We start from the raw sequence: 15,791 nt of genomic DNA, 5'->3' as shown, positions 1-15,791 counted from the left end.
TCATCCATGTCATCGTTGATTTCGATATCCCCTTCTTTGATATGACCATATTGACATAGTTTTTGACCAGCGTTCGAGGTATATAGTCTCGATCTACAATTGTCAACCCCACAGATAGGACCTTTGATCCATCTTCGTTGGGACATTTTGGTGAAGCTGAGTAAAATGGAGGATCAAGATCTATACCATTTGAAATGCGTCCGGGCGAGGGTCTTTATCGTTGCAATCAACAAGGTACTGATAAACCAGCGATGAGCTCAATCTTGAAAACAAGCATCAAAGGTTATATGTAGGATTATGATTAGATAAAACATCCGTACATACATACCCATATACATACCGACAACCAATACCACGCAAGCGTATTCCAAAAGGTTCCCTTCCATGTTGCACGCTCGAACAATTCAATGGGGGGCCATTGAGATGACTCTGTATCAAGAACCATCCCAATGGATTGTAAATCAGTTTAATAACCTACAAACAATCTACAAACAATCTACAAATAATCTTCAAATTATCTACAAATAATCTTCAAATTATCTGCAAATAATCTTCAAATTATCTACAAATTGATGCAAAACTAAGTAAATACACCATGAACAACAGCATCGCCGTCAATTAGCAATACCAGGACCCACCAGAGAGCCCCAGCCAGTCTAACACCTCCAGACATCCAACAACATCCACGAATCAACCATCACATCAAGTGAATACCTCCGGCACCTCGAGCCATGGCTGCAATTAGTGCAACCGGCCGCGCACACGTGATCTGTGACTGCTCTTTTACTTTACGGTACCCACACGCCAAACTATTACATAAGCAGCTTTTCGAGGGCGGACTGCTCCTGCATGTGCGGTTTTCTCTTACAAAACAAAAAAAAAAAAGATTTTCACTAAGTGAAAGGCTTAACTGAGGAAAAAAGAAAAAAAAAATGAGGAAAAAACTAACAAAAGTTTTCACTGGATTTTATTGAAATTTTTAACCCTCTATTAGAGTTGTTTGATATACTACTTTTTACCACACATCAACAGAAATATCATCCAAAATGGTATGTCCATACCCACGAAAGATGGTTTGACCCGGCGCTAGATATGCAAGAGGAAGACAGGACTTTTATTGAAGAGGAGGTTGTTGTCGATGGCTGAAGTTGAGTGAAAAATTTTTGAAATTGACCCAGAAGGGCCTTGATGAATGAATAGGATAGAAGATCTAGCAAGGGAGTAAACAAGATTACCGTACTAACATTTTCTTTTTAGAGTGATTCCGTTACCATTAGAACTCGTAAAGTTATTTCCAACCCATTATTGGCCAGAAGACAATTTGTCATTGATGTCTTACATCCAAACAGAGCTAACGTCTCTAAAGATGAATTACGTGACAGATTAGCTGAAATTTACAAAGCCGAAAAAGATGCTGTTTCTGTTTTTGGTTTCAGAACCCAATTCGGTGGTGGTAAATCTACCGGTTTCGGTTTAATCTACCAATCTGTTGCTGATGCCAAAAAATTCGAACCAGCTTACAGATTAGTTAGATACGGTTTAGCTGAAAAAGTTGAAAAACCATCCAGACAACAAAGAAAACAAAAGAAGAACAGAGAAAAGAAAATCTTTGGTACTCAACGTCGTGCTGCCAAGAGAGCTGCTAGAAGAAACGCTGATTAAGTTAATCAATGAATTTATAACATGGAGAAGAGAATTCGAAATTTGGCTTCTTTTTATCAGACCTTGTATAGAATATAATATAATATAATTCCTGTCATTTGTGATTTGTTGTCTTTATTTTGTTCTTTCTCTTTTTCATGTTTCTTTATTGGTTTACTTTTCTTTCTTTCAACTTGATGATTTTTTAGTTGTTGTTTTGGGGTGCATCATCTACTTTAATAATTATTAACAAAAAAAAACAAAAAACACAAAAATCCACAATCACAAATAAAACATTTATTGTATATTATAATCTTTTAATGTAGTTTGTAAAGCTGTTGCTACTGATAATTGTAGTTGTATTAAGTTCACCTCGGTGCACGGGTGTTTGTTCATTTGCCCAAACAAAACAAATTAGCTTTTCGTACAGTAACAAAAAAATAAAAAAAAAAAAAAAAAAAAAAAAAAAAAAAAAAGCATCAAAATAACTAAATCATCAAGGGTTCACCTACGTCAAGAAGTATGTCAGAAAGGAAAAGCATAAACAAATACTATCCGCCAGACTATGATCCTTCCAAAGTGCCGAAGAAGGCCAAGGCACTCAAGCCCAAGGTGGAGAAAGTTCGATTAATGGCGCCCTATTCTATGCGATGCCTAAAATGTAACGAATACATTGCTCATCGAAGAAAGTTCAATGCAAGAAAAGAAGATACCGGAGAGAAATATATGAATTTCAAGATCTTGAGGTTCCATATAGCATGTCCTCGGTGTAATAATAATATTTCATTCAAAACCAACTATAGATCGGCGGGATTTATCCCGGATCAAGGTGCAGTTAGAAACTATGAATCAACTACTAAAACCCAAGTGGAAAAAGAAGTCAAGGAAGTGGAATCCGAAACCCAAATATTGGAGCGCTTGGAAAAAGAAGAACAGGAAAATAAACTATTCCAATTGGAAAAGGAAAAACGTAATAAGAATCCTTTTTGGAAACTGAACTCAAAAGATTCTTCCAAAGATGTCATGGAAAACTTACAGGATAAATTGCTAGGCCAGATACAACAACAGGAGATCAATGAACATCTTGAAGCATTACAACGAAGAAATAGAGAAATCGCCCAACTGGGCGGTTCAGATAAATTGACCGCTGATATACAACAGAAAATAACTAGTCTTCAATCCTTACAAGAGAAACTTAATGAAGATGAAGACGAAGAACTTGCGAAAAGGGCCTTCAAGAAATTGAAGAAAAACCCTTCGGATGAACCGGATACTCCATCTGATACTCCATCTGATACTCCAAATACGACTCCTGACGAACAGCCAAAGCACCTACCATGTCCCAAACCAACCGTGTCCTCCACTATCCTCATCAAAAAGAAGCCCACAGTCACCAGCTCCTCAAATACTTCAACAAATACTTTAAATAAGTCTACTTCAACTTCGAATAACTCTATGTCTTCAGCCAAAGCTCCAAATAATACCACCGCCTCTGGGAACGCGGGTATCCTTGACGGTTACGGCTCTTCCTCTGAAGAAGACTGAGCTTTAAGGGTTTGCTCCTGCAATGCTCCAGACCCAAAGACATCTTCCTTGGTGTCTGCAAATGGCAGTCTAAGTTGATGCGTTAGCTTCGCTAACAAAACAAAAAAAAAAAATCCATCAAAACAATAAAAATCCGCGTCTTTGCAAACAGCCGAACTAAACAAACGACCAAAACACCGTTTTACAAAGCAATTGGTGCGTGTTTTGAACAAAGAAGGTGAATTTTACTCAACCAGACCCAAACAACAGAAGAATATTGGAAGAGGGAAACTGAAGGTTATCTTGAACGATCGTATTCCGATTTTTAAAAGAACTACTTTGGCTAACTATTTATTTTTGTTATTATTGTTATTCTTATTTATTTTTCACAGTATCATCGACCCTGGAAGTTGAATTGTCGATATAGATTTTGGCTAGTTTGTCTTTCCATACAACTGTTTTGTGTTGGGTAGAATTACTTCATACCCATCATCCATTTCTCCTTATTTACTGAGATATTTATACTTTAAGAATCCAAATCAATATCAAGTTTATTCGAAAAAAAAAAAAATAAAGTCAAAGACCACACACACTTCTCTATCCTAAATTCCCATCCTGGAAGATTGAATCATGATAAGTATTATCACGATCGGAGTGGTTTCAGTTTGGAGTGTGACATCTGTGACTGGGAGTGTGACGTATTTTTGTGCCTCCCGAAGAAGAATAGAACAGGCCCGTTCAAGGAGACATAATAGCCTGAAGGATAAGTCTAATAAGTTATACCAAAGACATGAGAGATGGTCGTCTATAGATTCCTCATCTCTCAAGGCCCGACCTCAATCGAGTCCAAATCTAACTCCTGCTGAACTGAGATCCCTGTCTGTGATACGGCATCCTCAACTGACTCCTAATGAGATTCAAAATCATCCTGTGGATGATGAGGTACATAATGACGATAAAGAACACACTGATGATAAAGAACACACTGATGATAAAGAGCAACTTATTTTGTATAAATTGCAACCAGATAATACTAAACCAGCTAAAGTCATAAATGTACTGGATACTGAATCAAATACGATAAGATTTAGATTTGTCAAACCTAGTGTTAGATTACATTCCGATAATTTATTCTGGATTCATGACTACTATTTTGAAAACTTAAACCACCCTTCAAATAATAGAGTGGCATCGGTTTATAATGCTAACGTGGGAAACGGTGGTTATGTTGAAATTCTTACCAATAATCCGAGTGAGGATCAAAATGATTCAGTTTCTAAGAATGATTTCTCAAATGTCACTGGTCTGACTTTTGATACTAGTGACAGGGGCACTTTGAATCATAAAGATTCTCAAAAATCTCTATATCAATCCATTCTCATTAAATTCAATTTATCTGAGTTTGAAAATTCAAATATAATTGAGGGTGATGATATAAGTCAAAGTTTACCTACAAGAGCACGGAAGATTTCTTCTGCTTATGAAAGAAGACTTTCTGATATTTCAGGTCTTAGTGATACTAAAACTTTAGATTTCAATGATCACACTTTGAAGACAGGTGAAAAAGTTCACGTCTCTTCAAAGCTCACTAAAAATTTCTTTGAATTCAAACTTCAACACGATAAAAATTATAACTCTTATAGGTGGAATCCTTCATCTGGTCACTTGAAAAGAGTGGATCGAAAGGGTAACATGAAAGATGTCGCTAATATAATTAGAGGTGATCGTCCTCATGAATATTTAATCGAAATTGATCAGGCTAAAATTGATCCTACAGTGGCTCTTTGTACCTCTTTGATAATAATGAATAAAATTTAGAATCTTCACATAAACCGGCTTTATGTTTGGGAGCTTTGCTTAAAACCTTGTTAATAGTTTTAACTCATGACTATATTCAGTTCTTTTCCTCTACATTATTTTTTTTATAAAAAAATTCGTTTATTCTAATCATTCACAAACTATTTCTTCTAATTGTAGAAAAAATTATTCAAAGTACTTATTGGCATAGCAGGAGGCTCGACATTTGCATGATATTCTTTTTGACGTTCACTTAAATGGGAAACAATCATATTAACTTGTTTGTTATCCATATCCTTACGACATAATAAAATACCCTTAACGTAATCTGTAGTACAGTAGTAAAAATTTTCCAAGATTTCATGCTCCCAGATCTCCGGTGCAATTTCAGCTGGATCATCACAAGTTGCAAATTCACCAAGAAGTTCAATTGCTCTTAAACTAGTCACCAAATAGTAACCATCCTTTCTAGTAACCAATGGTTCTAAAGCAGTATAAAATTTGGCAATGTCTCTTTCAATTCCATCTCTAAATGATTTGTATTTTTTCACAGCTTTTGGATCAATCTTTTTACCACTTCCGTGTAATATATTCTCAAATCCCATTCTAATATAGGTGGAAACAACTGCGTCCATCAATATATTAAAGGTGACTGAATATAATTCATAAGTTGCATAACTTCTCATTTCTGCCATATAGTCACATATTGTTTCTACAATTTGATCTGCCATATCTGGTTCATCCATGTTTTTGGCTTTATCATCATCATACCAGGATTTGGTGAAGACATTTGACAAGGCTGGGTATAAATCATTAACGATAATATCAACAAGCATACGAATAACCTGAGCATTTAATTCAGTACTTGGGGTTAAGGTATCTTCAAAAGCTTGTTCAATTCTGCCTTGATAACTAGAGTGAACTTTTCCTTTGTAAGTTGGTAAAAACTTATCTTGCAATCTATCAGTATTGATTTCGTAAGTGTTACCTAATGCAACCAAGTATTCGAGAAGACATGGTTTAGATATTTGGGCTAATTCCTCTTCAGTCATGTTTTCAATATCTTCATATGCTGGACGGGGAGCTGAAGGACGTCTGAATAAATTTTTGGTTTTGCTTTCTTTGATGAGAAATCTCTCATTGTTGTAAACTGACATGTACTTATCAAATTCTTCTTCGATCATTGTTTGATAATTTACAGCTCTTTTTATATAACATTGCGACCAATTTTCAATAACACCAACAAGAATCTTACCATAACCCGAATCAGCGGCAACATCTGCTTGCTCTTTTAACATACTTAAAGGAGTCTTGAAGTCGGGTAGCACAAAAACTTCTGTATTAATTTCAATTAAGATCATTTCCTCTTGAGCGTCTTGATCTTCAATAACTTGATGGTAATTATAAAGATCTGGAGGATCATCTCTAGAGGAAAAGGTTTCTGTTTCTTGTTTCATCAAATTGTCATTCCACTCATCCATTTTACCACAAAAGACTTTCAAATAATCCTCCAACACAACATTCTTCAATTCATCACCAATAATAGATTTTTGTTCTTTTTTGATTATAGACTTTCTATTAGAGCCACCTTCTTCTTCTGGCGAGGTATGTAATGCTGTGATGAAATTACTGTAATGAGAATCATAAGATAAGATTTTCATTAAATCTTCAGCTGGCGGATCAGAATTTATAACTTCCATTGTAAATTTATGTAGCTTATTGTAATAAACGTTTTGAATGAAATTACTTATTTGCCATCTAATAGGAAAAATTGGAGCTAAACGGTCAACAACAAATACAAGTTCATCTTCAAGCCAATTCAAGTTATCATAAACTTGCATTTTGTCATCCTGGAAATGCTCAACACATTTATTAAAAGTATCGGCAAGACTTTCTTCCAACTTATCAAAGAAAAATTTCTTGTAATGTCTTCTTGAACCTCTGTATGTAGAGTAATTTATACTATTGATATCTTTTGATTTGTTCAAATCTAAGTTTTCCATTAATTGAAACTTCAAATCCTCATTTGCTTCGAATTCAATAACCTTGATTAATTTAAAAACTAACTCTGAATTTCCATCTTTTAGTGACTCAGTCATACTTATAATAACCTCTCGTAACAATTCGTCAAATTTTCTTACGGTTGCCTTCATTGGAGCAACAATTTTCTGTACAATAGACTTGAGATCATCCGATAAGTTAGTGGACTCCTTTTCAAGGTAGTCTTGAAGATTTCTTGCTTGGGTTAAATTGAAATGAATCTTGAGGAGATTCTCCATCGGATAAGCAATATCCTCACTAATTATTTCAAACTCTTCTTGGATTAATTGATTGATATACGCTATGTACTGCTTGAATTTTGAAACATCACGAGACAAGTTTTCAACTTGAAGTAAGAATTGGTTCACAGCTGTCATCTTTTTAATAGTATCATAGTCTTTGATATCAGTAATAGAAGCATCATATATTTCGTTGATCTTACCCAAATTCGATTTGATCAAACCGAGCTTATCCGCTGAAGTTTTCAATTTATTCATATTCATAAACACTGAATCTGTTTGGGTCTTCATGGTACTAGTTAACTTGGTGTCAATGGTGCTTTTCTCTTTCAAAAATTGCTGCTTCAATTCCAGTATTTTCTCTAAATCATCCTCAACCTTTATAAAGTTGGACACCCGGAGTAAAGCACCCTCACTCATCTTTATTGGATCTTGATAGTTGGCTGAATATGGATAACTCTAGTGGATCTCTACTTAAAACTATCAACAAATCGAAATATTGGTTCTCATATTGAGCAAAAAAAAAGTACTGCATATACTTTTTTTTGACCTTTTACTTCTAATTGAAAGAGTGTCAAGGCACTGATTCTAGTTTGCTTTAGATAAAGTCAAGGATGTTAATATAGTGACACTAGGGAATTGTCAAAACAGATCTGTAGGAGTTTTATTGTTTTCTCTGTTTCTCGGAAATAATTTTGACAAAATTTCAACAAAAATGACAAAAGAATAGGCCGCAAAATACTGCTAAACTACAACCTCTACAACAGTGTTTTATAAAAAGTATATGTTAAAATAGCTACATGTCAATAAAACTAGACGAAATGAGAATGTGATAATGCTAACCAAATCTTGCCAAAAAAAAAAACAAAAAAAACAAGTCTCTATATTATGAACCAAAGGATGATGAGGTTAATAAAACTAGATATTCATGACAAGCGTCTTTAGTCAAGCTGATAAATCAAGGACAAACTGTACGCATCAGAATCTGAACATCACTACCATCTTAAATGAACCTCAAACCGGTCTGTTTTATGACCTTTGCTATTTGTTATTTTATTTACCTTTAATTTTTAATTTTTGTTTATTTCTAAAGTTTTATTCCTTTTGATCATATGATACATGATTTATTCTTATTTTTATAACTAAGAAAAGCAAAATCAGTTATTGCTACCCCTTTTGCCTCCGTGGTTATTGAATCTTCTATTACCTCCATTCCCATGATTATGATTTCCATAATTATGTGAAGACATGTCACCGTATGGGGCAGGACTATTTCCACCTGCACCACCAAACATCATAGCATTAACATTAACTGGACTTCCACCACCAACATAGGCACCACCAGGAGGCATCATAAAGCCACCAGGAGGGATGAACGGAGAAGCTTCAGCACCTGGCATATACATTGGCACCGGAGGTTGGCCTGGGGGGATTCCACCTTGGAATTGTTGTTGTTGGTAGAGCATTGCTGCATGAAATTGTTGTTGTTGGAAATGTGCCATAGCAGCAGCTTGCTGTTGTTGTTGCTGTTGTTGCTGTTGCGGCGAGAGCGGGAACTTAGAACCATTTGGAGCAGTTGGATAACCAGGTCCTGGTAAGCCATGATTTGCAGCACCTGGATGATTTGGATTCATCATTACATTTGGAACAAATGGTAATGAAGGAGTAGCTGGAAGCATCATATTACCCATTGGCTTAGCAGCGACAGAAGGTGAAGGGAATAAAGTTTCATAACCACCATCGATAGTTGAAGTCCAAGTTGGAGGAGTTTGGAAAGACTTCTCGAGGAATAAGGGAGATGATTTATCCTCATGTTTAACTTGGGCAGTGACAAAATTGTTGAATGAAGATTTGAATTTCTTTATTTTTTCTTCCTGACCTTCTTTTGTTGGAATTTTATCTGCACCACCAAAGAAGTCAACTGGATTAATTTGATAGTGTCTTTTGGATGAGCCCGATGTTGATGAATTCGAAACACTACCGCTACTATATGGTCTTTGGTTATTCATACGTGGCGACGGATTGATTGGGGACCTTTGATATTGAGCTTTTGGAGGGTTTGGTGATAATTGATTATGTTTTTGAGATGGGGTAAAGACGGCAGCTTTAGGATTAAGTTTGAAAGCTGGCTTTGTAGGATCCATTTTTTTCTTTTGAGCTTGAGGGGTTGGTTGCTGAGTAGCAGGTTGAGAAGAATGTTGTTTTGGACTTGGAGATGTATGTTGACTTTTTTGTGATTGGGCTTGATTTGGAGGAATTGAAGGGATTGACGATTGACTTTTTTGTTTTAAATCTTTAGCCTCTTCCTGTTTTTGTTTTTCTTGAGCCAAAAGTTCTTTTCTTCTTTGAGTTTCTTGTTGTTTTTTCAAAATCTCATCTTGTTTTAATTTGTCTTTGGCTAATATAGGTAATAAGTCAGTAGGCATTTTATGGGGAATCTTAAAATTAGCGCTAAACTCTCTCAATGAATTAATTTCACTTTGTGCATTCAATCTAAAAGATTCGTTATGTTGGTTAGCAACGGGAGGTTTTGGAGGGATAGAGTTTGGCTTAGTAGGAACAGCAGGAGCACGACTTGAAGTAGAATCAGGTTTGGCAGGAACTTTTGATTGTTGATTATCAGATTGTTGTTGAGCAGAAGCAGCTTCTGCTTGTCTTTTAGTAGCAGAACTAGAAACAATTGCAGGATCATTATGATATTGAGCAGCTCTATGTTTAGGAGGAACATACTTACCAGGGGCGAAATTTTTGGAGCTAGAATCATTTGAGATACTAGCATTTCTTAAAGCGGCCATTAATTCATCACCTCTTCTATCAACACCTGAATATTTATCTTCTTCATCTTCATCACCGTAATCGACTTCCAAACCTCTTTCTTCTAAAATATGACGATCAGTAGTTGATTGACTTTCAATTTCTCTTGCCAAACGTTCAGCTCTTTCAACACGTTCTTTAAAATCAGGAGCTGAAGTATTGATACGAGTAGTATATAAATGCTCATCATAAGAAGATTCGACCCCAAATTTTTCTTCGTTAACTTTGAATTGATCCCAAGCCCCAGAACCGGAGGAGCTCCCAAGATCACCAAACGTTTCATCATCCAACCCGGTTTGCGTCCCATCATCATCGGGAACCCATCTTTGTAATTCACGTTCTCTGAATTGAAATTGCGATGAGATGTCAGAATCAGTTTTGAATTTATTTTCGGATTTATTGGAGGTCGTAGATTTATTTTGTGCACGATGTGATTGAGGTGGTGGGGCTGGTTGAGGTGGTGGAGCAGCAGCAGCAGCGGCAGCAGCATAACTTGGAGATTTCAGTTGACTTTTCTGTTGTTGTGGTTGAGGTTGAGAGACTGGTTTATTCTGTTGAGACAGTTGATCTTTACCAATATTAATTCCGGCTACTTCTAAATCAATAAGGTCTTCAGCATCTATAGCCATTTTTTCGGGAAGGTCATTAGAATCAGCCTTAGTTTTTTCATCAGTTTTCGATTTAGATACAATGGCAGGCTTAGCTAAAATGACTGATAAAGGAGCCGAGCCCAGAGCAGATATATCACTACTTAACAAGGTTCCTTGATAGCGAGCACCAGAAGTGAGGGTAGCCACTGCGGTTTGGCCAATTGATTTTGAAATCAAAAATAGCAAACGTTCATTATTCAAGTTTGATTCTGAAGAAGTAGACGAAGGCTGAGAATTCCCATTGAAACGGGAATTAGAACGACGATGTCCGTTATTACTATTATTGCTTCCATTGCCGGACTTCTGGTTATTCCGGTTATTACTATTATTATTATTACCCTTCATCTTATAGCAAAACTAGTTTCCTTTCCCTCTTTTTGTTTAAAATATGTATATGTATATATAAGGAAGTATTTTTTTTTTTTTCTTTTTTTTTTTTTTCTTTTTTCGGTTTCGGTTCTATAGTATGATCAATTATTTGCTGTTATACTATTGAAAATTATCACCACGATACTTTGATGCTATTTAAGTGCAAACGTATGGAGGGAAAACAAGAACCTGACCTTTGTCTCCAAGCATAAACGTCCTAAGACTCTCAATTGGATCAGAAATCGACTGTAAATCTAGCTAACCCCTTTTGAGGCGTTGTTTGAAATGATTGAAAAATTAGTTTTATTTAAAACCAATTGCAATATTCCAAATACTAAAGGAATAAAACCCAGTAACCAAAAACTTAGCTTGATGAAATGGAATAAAATGAACACCGGCCCAATTATTAAGTCAATTCACCAATAACAAAATGAATAGCCGTATCACTCACCAGTGGGGGTTTTATTTTTCTTTTGTTCTATATCAATAGGCGGATGGACAACCAGTATATCACCGAGCAGGGCAGAATCAACAAATCCAATGGTGTCCAATGAATCAATACGATTGATCTGGTATAGTTATCCGAGAAAGATGTGAAAAAGAGAGAGAGTTGAACAAATTTGAATCGTTTATCTATTCTTTATTTACTTTTTTTTTGTTCAAATTGTAATTTTTGACTTTTGGTGCGGTTTCCACGAACTTTGTTCGGAATTGGATTAGGTGACCTCAGTGGAAATGGTTCCACAATGTTTTACGTCAACTGGTTGAGTCCAGATAGTTGGTAGTGAAGAGAGGATCGGATTGTAGGTAGTGAGAGTAGAAGTAGTGAGAGTAGAAGTAGTGAGAGTATAAGTAGTGAGAGTAGAAGTAGTGAGAGTATAAGTAGTGAGAGTATAAGTAGTGAGAGTATAAGAATATATAATGTTATATAGTATATAGTTTAACAGCAGAAGCCATGGATTCCAATGCCGATATTGACATCATCGACTACGTGATTCCAATATTTTAAAACAAAGTTTGTAATGAAGTCTAAATCTTGAGCCGAATAAGGATCTAGTTCCAAGTCAATGATATCTTGATAAGTTAGATCCACCAGGATTTTATCATTGATTTTTTCCCAGATATTATTGGATGAATCGAGATTTGGATATAGTTCTAATAATTGATCTTCAATTATTTCATCAATGATTTGAAACCATTTTTTGGTTAGTTTATGGAAATACCCCACGATTCGAATCAATTGGGTTATGGATTCCTTCAGTAAATCATTTGACTCATCTTCTGGATGATTCAAACAAGGTTCGATGTTACCAGCACTAGCAAACCAGCTGAAAGCCGACCAAATGTATTCACTCCAGGAAATTGGATTTGTAGCCTGGTTTAACCACCAGCTTGGTTCTTGTTCGTTCAACTTGAATTTGGAATTAAACGTGTTGATTGAAGAATCGTCATCATATGATTCGAATTTATATAATTCTTTATAAATTATTTTGAAATAGAGGTATTCTTTCTTGGTTGATTTAATGGGATTGTTTTCATTGGTGAGAGTCACCCTTTCATATTTTTCATTATCTTGATAATTTGGTTCGATTTGTATTTGGTAATCGTATATTTGTTTAATTGTTTTCATCATATCGTCATTAGTGGACCCAATGAACCCCTGTTCATTTCTTAAGAAAGCGTCATCGGGTAATCCTACTTGGTATATTGGTCTAGTAGAAGTATTTGGGTTGGGGGCCATTTTCAAGTTAACATCTTTTGGTATTAAACTTAACAATGATATTAGATAATTGAAACAATTATTATCGAAAAAATCAACCGAGTCATGATCGTGATTGATGTTATCGAAAATCAATCCATTCTGCCCAATTAAACATTTCTTTATAATGGGGAAGATCAACGGTCCGAAGATTAAGAAAAATTTTGGTAATTTTGTGAGTGGGTGATTGATCAAATTAACTTGATTGAATTGATGGTTTGAATTGAAAAACTCTTCGAAAACCGTTTCATTACCGGTCTCATTATATTGGATCAATAATTCATCGAGTAGATCGATATATTCCCAGCCAAAATTAGAAAACTGATTAATTTTTTCATCATTTAGTGGGTTGGTTAATATCCCCAACGAGTACATTTTAATCTTGGACCTATCCATTTCTCCTTCATGATTAGTGTTGAATTGGCGAAACCGGGCCAATCCATAATACAATTGTTTATCGAAATGGCTTAATACTATATTGGTGGAATCATAATTATGTATTCCTGATGGTAAACATTTATAATCCAACCCGTTCAAATTGATATCCTTTGACTTCTCCCAAACAATCTTATACCCTTGAGACATATCAAACTCCACCAAGAACAAGGCCACGATCCGGGCCGGCTTGAATCCCCTGTCCATTATAAGTAGTGGTGTAACTATGGAGTAGTTATTTATTAGTTATTTATTAGTTATTTAATAGATGAAGTGCACTTTTGAAAAAAATACCTACAACACTTCCTCATGGATCCAAAGATAAGACAATTGTTTAAAACCTTGGTTTACATGGGCAAAGACTACCCCGTTGACCTGGGAGGATACCCCAAGTTCATTGAAATGGCCAAACGGGGGTTTCGTAATACCAGGGTGGAAAATGACCACGATCTAACCCAAGCCTTAGCCAAAGGGAACTACATCATCAAAGGTATGTTTTAACCAAACGAAAGCTTAACCCACTCACTAACTCAATCCAGAATTGGAATCGCTATACTTCTTAAAGAAATACCGCTACTTGAAAAGAACCTACAAAGAATGAATAATATTAAATAGTTTTTTATAAAAATGCAAATGAAGAAATGAAAATTATTAAGCTCTAATTCTTAAAATAAAGTTAATCACAACCGCAACAAGTAAAAACAAACACAACATGGTTGGACCAAATCTGTCATCGTAAGGACCAGAACCTCTCAATCTAATTGCTTTTGCTCTCCAATGATAAGTCACTAAAGCATAAGCCATGGTAAACATGGCAATAAAAGTAAATAACCCAGCACTGATTCTACCAATTTGATCCCCAAAATTCAATAAACCAACTCCCAAAGACCCTAATATAACCGTGAAATTTAACCATGATAAAAAGGTTCTTTCGTTAGCAAAGAAAACCTTTGGCTCGACTCTTGCTGGTAAAGCAATTCTCTTATTAGTGGAGGACATGCTGATGATGGAAAAGTTTCCCCTGTTAGATTGTCCGACCTAAAGGTTTATATATATATCCAATACCCTTTATTACTTTAATTAAATAAAGTTATTAAGTAATAAAACATTGTTTTAAGCAGGGTACAAAATTAGCTCTTTGCACCGCACGTGGGTTCCCACAACAGAGAAACATCCGTACATTTAGCTTGCTAGTCACGAGACCAGTCACGTGTATTTCAATTACATAAGAAGTTACTCTTGATTACATAACAAGGGCATAAGAAATGTTGCAAAAACAAAAAAAAAACAAACAAAAAACCATTAATCTCTAGTTAAGGGAATGACATGAGGAATAAAGTAACTGTTGGATCTGTTGGCGACCCCGGCGTACGCGTTGTAGAACCCCCAGAAGGCGGCAATGATGCCAATGACCCCACCGGCACGGGTCACACCAACGTTGCCGCTGAACTCGCCGGCAGCCAACAAGATAAAGGTCAAATCAAGAAAGAAAAACAAGCAGAAAAAGGCCACCGTCGACTTCAAAGTCACCAAAACCAACAAAAAGGTGAAGATGGCCCAGCCCATCAAGAAAAAACCAATGGCATTGGCCAACATGGTGGGGTCCTCATAAGCAGCACTGACCCCAAAGGCCTTGATGGTAATACAACTATAACTCAACCAGAAACTACCATAACTAACCAAAGCCGTACCGGCAAAACAGTTACCAACAACCAACTCCCAAACCCCCGACAAAAACTGCACCGCACCCCCGTAAAAACACGTCAAACCAAGCACCACGGCGGGCACTTTAACCCCCATTGCCTGGGCGTTGTACAACGATAATGTAAAAGTAGTCAAGGCAAATGCACACAAGCCAAAAGCAGCAGGATTGGCCATTTCATGGCTGGGGGGTGGTGATAACCCCGGGTTAAGCGTACCACCAAACGCTCTCATCAACTCATGACGGTCGAATTTCTGATTCCCAATGTGAATGAATTCGTCGCCGTCCCCAGTAGTCTTGATCTTGGAAACCGGCTGTTGTGTGTTGTCGTTGGAGTAAAACTCGCTGATTTCTTTCAGCTGATGTGAACTGGATGAGGATGTCATGATGATGGCTTACACCAAAACAGCAAAAGCTTCCTGGCGGATGGCAAGAGATATTTATTTCAATGGGCCCGTCGGATTTATGACCAGGCCTGGAAAAAAAAGCCCATCACCGTTAGAGGGAAGTGAGCTGACATTCCCCACAAAACGCTCGCAGGTGGTGTACGTGTAGAAATTGTTGAGCTCACCCGCACTGTCAAACTCGTATATCTCAATGCCACCAGGATCTGTGGGGAACGGCCAGGACGTCGGAGGGAACGCTGGCAGCAACTCCGAACGGTCCCAAGTCCGAGTCCTTCGGGGTTACGCCCGCCCCGCCAGGACCAAGGGAACCACCACATACCCTGGTCTACTGTGCTACGTGACAGGTCTACTATTGGTAACTGTGTATATTGGTAACTGTTGTATATTAACTGTTGTATATTAACTGTTGTATAT

At 36.5% G+C, this 15,791-nt stretch overlaps 9 protein-coding genes across 9 annotated transcripts; 4 read left to right on the top strand and 5 right to left on the bottom strand.

Moving 5' to 3' along the window:
* Positions 1-595: 595 nt before the first annotated feature.
* RPS24 (40S ribosomal eS24 domain-containing protein) lies at positions 596-1,936 on the top strand (the record flags this gene model as incomplete). Its single annotated transcript, XM_020219384.1, has 3 exons — positions 596-613; positions 1,033-1,134; positions 1,258-1,936. The coding sequence occupies 3 exons, from the start codon at positions 596-598 to the stop codon at positions 1,660-1,662; spliced, it is 525 nt and encodes a 174-aa protein (XP_020075297.1). The 3' UTR covers positions 1,663-1,936.
* A 227-nt stretch (positions 1,937-2,163) lies between these two features.
* On the top strand, positions 2,164-2,898 carry HYPBUDRAFT_93532 (mRNA splicing protein; the record flags this gene model as incomplete). The annotated part of the gene is made up of 1 exon (XM_020223912.1): positions 2,164-2,898. A coding segment is annotated over one exon (735 nt), but the record flags the coding sequence as incomplete, so codon positions are not given.
* Positions 2,899-3,795: 897 nt separating this feature from the next.
* On the top strand, positions 3,796-4,983 carry HYPBUDRAFT_7518 (uncharacterized protein; the record flags this gene model as incomplete). The annotated part of the gene is made up of 1 exon (XM_020223666.1): positions 3,796-4,983. One exon carries the CDS (start codon positions 3,796-3,798, stop codon positions 4,981-4,983), a length of 1,188 nt encoding a protein of 395 aa, XP_020075295.1.
* Positions 4,984-5,111: 128 nt separating this feature from the next.
* SEC6 (SNARE-binding exocyst subunit) lies at positions 5,112-7,697 on the bottom strand. Its single transcript, XM_020219832.1, has one exon. The coding sequence runs from the start codon at positions 7,659-7,661 to the stop codon at positions 5,133-5,135; it is 2,529 nt and encodes an 842-aa protein (XP_020075294.1). The 5' UTR covers positions 7,662-7,697; the 3' UTR covers positions 5,112-5,132.
* A 346-nt stretch (positions 7,698-8,043) lies between these two features.
* On the bottom strand, positions 8,044-11,141 carry HYPBUDRAFT_153682 (uncharacterized protein). Its single transcript, XM_020221668.1, has one exon. It carries the CDS (start codon positions 11,048-11,050, stop codon positions 8,399-8,401), a length of 2,652 nt encoding a protein of 883 aa, XP_020075293.1. The 5' UTR covers positions 11,051-11,141; the 3' UTR covers positions 8,044-8,398.
* Positions 11,142-11,678: 537 nt separating this feature from the next.
* On the bottom strand, positions 11,679-13,838 carry HYPBUDRAFT_153680 (uncharacterized protein). Its single transcript, XM_020221667.1, has one exon. The coding sequence runs from the start codon at positions 13,473-13,475 to the stop codon at positions 12,015-12,017; it is 1,461 nt and encodes a 486-aa protein (XP_020075292.1). The 5' UTR covers positions 13,476-13,838; the 3' UTR covers positions 11,679-12,014.
* On the top strand, positions 13,229-13,860 carry HYPBUDRAFT_153679 (uncharacterized protein). Its single transcript, XM_020221666.1, has one exon. The coding sequence runs from the start codon at positions 13,578-13,580 to the stop codon at positions 13,767-13,769; it is 192 nt and encodes a 63-aa protein (XP_020075291.1). The 5' UTR covers positions 13,229-13,577; the 3' UTR covers positions 13,770-13,860.
* Positions 13,861-13,919: 59 nt separating this feature from the next.
* On the bottom strand, positions 13,920-14,267 carry HYPBUDRAFT_112205 (uncharacterized protein; the record flags this gene model as incomplete). Its single annotated transcript, XM_020218888.1, has 1 exon — positions 13,920-14,267. The coding sequence occupies one exon, from the start codon at positions 14,265-14,267 to the stop codon at positions 13,920-13,922; it is 348 nt and encodes a 115-aa protein (XP_020075290.1).
* A 303-nt stretch (positions 14,268-14,570) lies between these two features.
* ATO7 (Ato7p) lies at positions 14,571-15,356 on the bottom strand (the record flags this gene model as incomplete). Its single annotated transcript, XM_020222354.1, has 1 exon — positions 14,571-15,356. One exon carries the CDS (start codon positions 15,354-15,356, stop codon positions 14,571-14,573), a length of 786 nt encoding a protein of 261 aa, XP_020075289.1.
* Between the last annotated feature and the right edge of the window lie 435 nt (positions 15,357-15,791).

Source organism: Hyphopichia burtonii (assembly GCF_001661395.1).
Source record: "Hyphopichia burtonii NRRL Y-1933 unplaced genomic scaffold HYPBUscaffold_6, whole genome shotgun sequence".
NCBI lineage: Eukaryota > Fungi > Ascomycota > Pichiomycetes > Serinales > Debaryomycetaceae > Hyphopichia > Hyphopichia burtonii.
This window is presented reverse-complemented; position numbering and strand designations above follow the sequence as displayed.

What these genes read in the sequence shown, in the direction of transcription:
- HYPBUDRAFT_153679 (XM_020221666.1), top strand. Translation starts at nt 13,578, where the DNA reads ATGGATCCAAAGATAAGACAATTGTTTAAAACCTTGGTTTACATGGGC.
- SEC6 (XM_020219832.1), bottom strand. Translation starts at nt 7,661, where the DNA reads ATGAGTGAGGGTGCTTTACTCCGGGTGTCCAACTTTATAAAGGTTGAG.
- HYPBUDRAFT_153680 (XM_020221667.1), bottom strand. Translation starts at nt 13,475, where the DNA reads ATGGACAGGGGATTCAAGCCGGCCCGGATCGTGGCCTTGTTCTTGGTG.
- HYPBUDRAFT_153682 (XM_020221668.1), bottom strand. Translation starts at nt 11,050, where the DNA reads ATGAAGGGTAATAATAATAATAGTAATAACCGGAATAACCAGAAGTCC.